General features: G+C 39.0%; 1 protein-coding gene and 1 non-coding gene across 2 annotated transcripts; one reads left to right on the top strand and one right to left on the bottom strand.

The window, feature by feature from the left end:
• Window positions 1-2,186: 2,186 nt before the first annotated feature.
• Window positions 2,187-5,472, top strand: LOC117340966 (WD repeat-containing protein JIP5-like). The gene is made up of 5 exons (XM_033902760.1): window positions 2,187-2,277; window positions 2,397-2,867; window positions 3,133-3,173; window positions 3,704-3,767; window positions 5,027-5,472. The coding sequence occupies exons 2-5, from the start codon at window positions 2,417-2,419 to the stop codon at window positions 5,131-5,133; spliced, it is 663 nt and encodes a 220-aa protein (XP_033758651.1). The 5' UTR covers window positions 2,187-2,277; window positions 2,397-2,416; the 3' UTR covers window positions 5,134-5,472.
• Window positions 5,473-5,734: 262 nt separating this feature from the next.
• On the bottom strand, window positions 5,735-5,816 carry Trnas-gcu. The gene has a single exon. It is a non-coding gene; the product is annotated as a tRNA-Ser (tRNA).
• Between the last annotated feature and the right edge of the window lie 298 nt (window positions 5,817-6,114).

Raw genomic sequence — 6,114 nt, 5'->3', positions numbered from 1 at the left:
TATATCTTCGCCGGCAAACGCAAATTGGATCATCTGATTGATGGAGCTCTACTGGGAACAGGTTATGATGTCTCTGATTCTGGCTGGTCCAATGGAAAACATTTTGAATCTTACATGAAGGACCACTTTAGCAGGTATGTTCAACCAAAGGAGGGGACAGCATATTCTTGTGCTTTATGATGGTCATGGCAGTCATGTGAGTTTGTCATTAATAGAATGAGAGACAGATCATTTGTATTTCTCTTACCGCCACATTGTTCCCACATTTTACAACCACTGGACATCGGGTGTTTTGGAATTTACAGTCGGGAATGTTCTGCTTTTCTGCGACAGAATCCTGGACAGACAATATCTCGTTTAAATGTTTGTCGATTTTCTTGCAAAGCATATTCAACTGCCCTTTCTCCAGATAATTTGAGGTCATCGATCTAGAAGGCAGGTATATATCCTTTTGATCAAAATGTTGTTTCCTCCTTCAAAACTCAAACCATCGACTGTATTTCAGCAACAGCATGCTACCAGTATAGATGCTACACCCATTGGCAGCGAGTACCATGAGAAGGATGCATCTGCAGGTAATCTGACTGAACCATCTGAAATAAATGATAATATTATCAATGATGATGCTGTGACATTCTTTCAGTCCGAACTTCTGAAGGCAAAACCCATGGTTCACAAAAAAACTCAAGGAGATAATAAGCAACTGTCCAAATGATTTGGTGGACATTCCATCACTGAAGCGAAATTCAGCAACAAATTAAGGATTATAAAACATCTTCGAAAGAAAAGCAAAAGGAAAAAACGACACAAAAACGGCCCGCAGACAAGCCTTTGGATGATCAACCAGCAGTATAAGCTCCAAAACCTGTTCACCATCTACACCACAACCAGGCCCATCGAAGTCGACAGCAAATTCAACACAATCATGGTCACCAAAAGTTGTGTATCTTGATGATTCAGATGACAGTCAGACTGATGATGGAGTGGGAGATTGTTGTGGTTGTGGCAAAATTTCACCCCCAGGATTACGTGACTGTCCAGATCTTGTCATTGTCAAGTTGGCTCAGTGTGACAATTGTGAACATTGGACACACCTGCGCTTTTGTACCAGCACAAGAGTTGTCAGGAGACATTCCATATCCTTGTGTCAACACTGTGATAATGGACATGTCTAAATTCAGTCTCCACACCAATAAAAATTCCTGCAAATAGTTTGTTTGATTTCTAAATTTTGTTTTAGTTGAGGTTTTTTTGTGAGCAGTACATATTACACATGTATTTTTTTCATTTTTATTGCCTACTTTTAATTTTTATAATTATGATTTATGAAGTAAAGAAATGTGTTGTTTTTTTTTTAATTTGAAATCGCCTAAATATTTTCAATCAATTCTGGAATTAAATTTAAATCTTGGACACTCAGTTATATGAATTAATAGATAGAACTTGGAAGTAAAACGACTAATGATCAGAAATATATTGAGTTATTTTAAACACACTCGTATGGAGCCCCAGCTAGCCAGCATTCGGAAAACCTCAGACTCTAATGGTGCCTATCGGAAACATAAGACCAGAGACCTATATACTAAATTAATATAGGTCTCTGATAAGACCGTCATTGCACTGTGATGATGATGACATCACCTTTTGAAAGCTATGCCGGTCACACAAACACCTAAGCTGAAATAGTAGTCACGTGGACAACGCAACAGCTTATGTTGTGCTATTACGTCATACTGTGTGACGTAATAGCACCCGCTTCAGTTCTCTGCTGTGAATGTTAAATTATCTAAACTATCAATTCTAAAAGATACAATCGCCAAATGAATGAAAATACCACCAATAAAAAAGTAATCCACAGTTAGTCACTATCGAAAACACGCAACACCAGGCTACGTCTACACGGAGACGTGACTAAGACGTACGACTCTAAGGAGTTTCACTGAAAATCTTAACTGTATGTGAGGTAAAGTTACGCTGAAATTTACTTCTACATCAACTCTCGTGTACACGTGAGGTCACACGTACATGTAAAACTTATGTTCGTTTTGTCATTAATGAAATAATAGATTCTAAACAGAGAGTAAACCGAATTAATACGCCAAGGCCAGTATTGACAGCGGAAGTAACGAAAGAGTGACGCCCCTTGTTTGATTGTGACGTCATAATTAAGTTTTTTGTGGCAACAACACGATTTCAGCAAGCAAACACGACTTACCAACAAACAATTGACAGACAGTTTTCGACAGTGTCTATTTGAAGTTTTCAAGTTCTTACAAGGTAAGATACACAGACACATTAACACAGTACAGACGCGCGTGAATGATTGTTTTGCGCAGGCCGTTGTAACCATTCACGAACACCACATTACTTACTGATGCTTTGTCATTTTCCCTTAGTCTGGATTAGAATCAACATCATGCATAACGGCGATGATTTTGATGACGTTGATTACCCAGTTAAGTGGAAGAGATATCAGCCAGCCAACAGGCCGCTTAGACGGGAGACAGTAGGCTTCCCTGTCGATACATTTGATCTGAGGATACACGTCCTTATAGGATACATGGAGAAGGCCGTTCGTCGTCCTCTCCTCAATCGAGTTGTGTATGATGAAATAGATGACAGCGACGATGATAGTGAATCAGATAGCTCCAGCGGAGAAGAAACGAGTCATGATGATGATGATGATGATGATGATGATGATGATTACACATATAACAAGTATAAAAACCTTGGATGTTTCTTCACCGAAAAAGATGGTACTCAGGAGCCATATGAAGTTTGTGTTCGATTCTCATGCAGCCCTCTGTCTGATGACGACGAAGAGAAATTCGTTGAGCGAATTAGCCAAGAAACGCAAATAGAAAGCGGTATGACATCGTAAACGCACAACACTGAATATTGTTGATTTGTCTTTGAGCTTGTCTTGCAAAAAGTGGGTTTTTTCAATATAACAAAGCATGTTTATTGTTAGCTGTACTATGACATATTCTTATTGATATCGTATTTTCTGAATATTAATTATATATTTAAGGTTTTCACCAGTATTTTCTTTTGTGAATACTGCATGCAGATCCGCTTTTATAAACACATTGAGTAGATGATGTTAACCTCACCCTTGTTCCTTTGTGACAGACACTGCCGAGTCAACAAAGCTGTGTTGGGAGTTGTTTCAGGTAAGATTATAAACTACCATGATACCACAATACTGGGAGATCGAGGAAAGTCTATTCTAGATTAAACAAAAGATGTTGATCAAGAAAATTGACAAATATAGAAAGTCATCCTCAGTGTCCTCCCTCCAGCGGCGGTGATTATTGGCATCGGCAGCAGACGTCTAATAGGGACATATCTGGGCATATATCAGTCTGTCAAAATTTACAGAAACGAGAATTTCATTGTCACACTCGTTAGCATCACTCCACGCGCATCTTCTCCTCCTACTCTGCATGATCTAACAGCTCAACACAGCTACACTTTACACGTCTGCCTGGAGCATACACTTAAATATAAACTTCGCCACTCAAAGGTCAAGGTCACCGTTAATAAAATGGTATTTTAGAGAAAGGGTGTCGTGATGATGTTATGCCGATAGTAGGGGTGGCCTTCTTTCCCCAGTAATATACCGGATTATAAACAACGCAACAAAACGAAACTAAAATCTGATAACTAGCCGTGAATTAATTGTAAAAAACTTCTGCTTCAGAAGGAGAACGAAAATGTAAAGAAATCATACCTGACCTGCCTGAACTGTTTCAGAACGACATACAGTAAGTATAATACTAATGATCGAGTCCCAAACAGGAATCGAACCCGGGTCTCCAGCGTGGTAATACACGGTTCTACCTCCTGAGCCAAAGCATGCTCCGTCAGCTGAGTGGCAGAGATATGTCAAGCCACACCGACCCATTACATCAGCTGAGTGACAGAGACCGTATTTAACACTATGTGCAAGCCACACCGACCCACTACATCAGCTGAGTGACAGAGACTGTATTTAACACTATGTACAAGCCACACCGACCCACTACATCAGCTGAGTGACAGAGACTGTATTTAACACTATGTACAAGTCACACCGACCCACTACATCAGCTGAGTGACAGAGACTGTAACACTATGTACAAGCCACACCGACCCACTACATCAGCTGAGTGACAGAGACCGTATTTAACACTATGTACAAGTCACACCGACCCACTACATCAGCTGAGTGACAGAGACCGTATTTAACACTATGTACAAGCCACACCGACCCACTACATCAGCTGAGTGACAGAGACTGTATTTAACACTATGTACAAGTCAGTGACAGAGACCGCATTTAACACTATGTACAAGCCACACCGACCCACTACATCAGCTGAGTGACAGAGACCGTATTTAACACTATGTACAAGTCACACCGACCCACTCCGTCAGCTGAGTGACAGAGACCGTATTTAACACTATGTACAAGTCACACCGACCCACTCCGTCAGCTGAGTGACAGAGACCGTATTTAACACTATGTACAAGCAACACCGACCCGTTACTTTTACACTGACAATCACTCAAGTTGATAAAGTGTTAAAGGTATTTATTGTCTCTGATCATATCTGGATAACTGTCAAAATAACAAACTCTCTAAAGCACGCTTTTGATGCATACGATTCACTCGTTCAGCGTTTTCGGGTGTTCGGGTGGCACTGTGATAACACTCTTGTCTTTCACCTAGGCGGCCGGGGTTCGATTCTCCGATCGGACGTGAAAAGGTATGGGATCACCTGCCCGACCACGTGGGTTTCCCCCGGGTACTCCGATTTTCTCTCACAGTAAGACCCCTCGCGCGCTTTCATCCGGGCCAACAAGCGTAATTAATAGAAGTTAATATAACAGGTTTCGCAAATGTTGTAAGATAAATAATGTGTATGGAAAGTGTTAGAACATTGTCACTAACACAGAAAAACCTTTTAAAAGCAATAATTACGTCCAGTATTGTGTATATGTCCAGCAGAAAATAGCCTGACCTGTATTTTCTTCTATTCAGGTGATGACGACGAAGTGAAGGAAACCCCAAACCCCGTGAAAAGGGCAGGACCACTCCGAAAAGTTTTCAGCTGGTTCCAGAGATTCCAACGGTGGATCAAAGACTAATCAATGTTTATAACTGGTTAATTTCTGAATGGTTTGCAATTTTGTCGGTTTTTAACGATAACGATTTACTTATACATGTTTGCTATGATTTTGAGGTATATATTTTGTGAATATTGTACGTGGATATTGTATTTTCAGGTATATATTTTGTGAATATTGTACGTGGATATTGTATTTTGAGGTATATATTTTGTGAATATTGTACGTGGATATTGTGTTTTGAGGTATATATTTTGTGAATATTGTACGTGGATATTGTATTTTGAGGTATATATTTTGTGAATATTGTACGTGGATATTGTATTTTGAGGTATATATTTTGTGAATATTGTATTTTGATCTTACTTCCTGTTTCATATATTTACTGTATCTCTTACTGTACACTTGTTATTAAATGCTGTTATATCAAATCAATCGTTTTAAACGTTTTATGTTTTAAATGTTTATCACTGAGCATACCGCCACAATATTGTACACGTTAAGTCCTATTCGTTGCAAATATCAAGTTTTATCTCAACTTCAGATGTGTATCGTGCTAGAAATCTTCAATAATTATTACATAAAAAATCGAGAATTTCAAAACGAAGGGGAAAAGAATAAACGACGAGGATGGGATTCGAACCCACGCGGGGAGACCCCAATGGATTAGCAGTCCATCGCCTTAACCACTCGGCCACCTCGTCCGTGCTTTTCCTATTTAATTAAGTTCATTCCATAAAAATACTCAATATTTGTGTGTATATTTTCAATATCTAATATTCCTGTTAGTTCAGTGTTTTATGACTCGATATATTAAAGTTACAATTTGGAATTTGTTGAATATTTTTAAAATTATAATAGTTCACCTCAAATATTCAAACTTCTTACCCTTCATTCAATAAAAAAAATCAAATAAAATGATTGTGATAAGCATGAAGACAATGAAAAATGTGGTTACCCGAGTACATCGGCCACCTCTCCTGGTATCACTCTTACTTATAC

Source organism: Pecten maximus, chromosome 2, assembly GCF_902652985.1.
Source record: "Pecten maximus chromosome 2, xPecMax1.1, whole genome shotgun sequence".
Classification (NCBI taxonomy): Eukaryota; Metazoa; Mollusca; class Bivalvia; order Pectinida; family Pectinidae; genus Pecten; species Pecten maximus.
The sequence above is the reverse complement of the archived record's forward strand: the minus strand, read 5'-3'. Positions and strand labels throughout refer to the sequence as shown.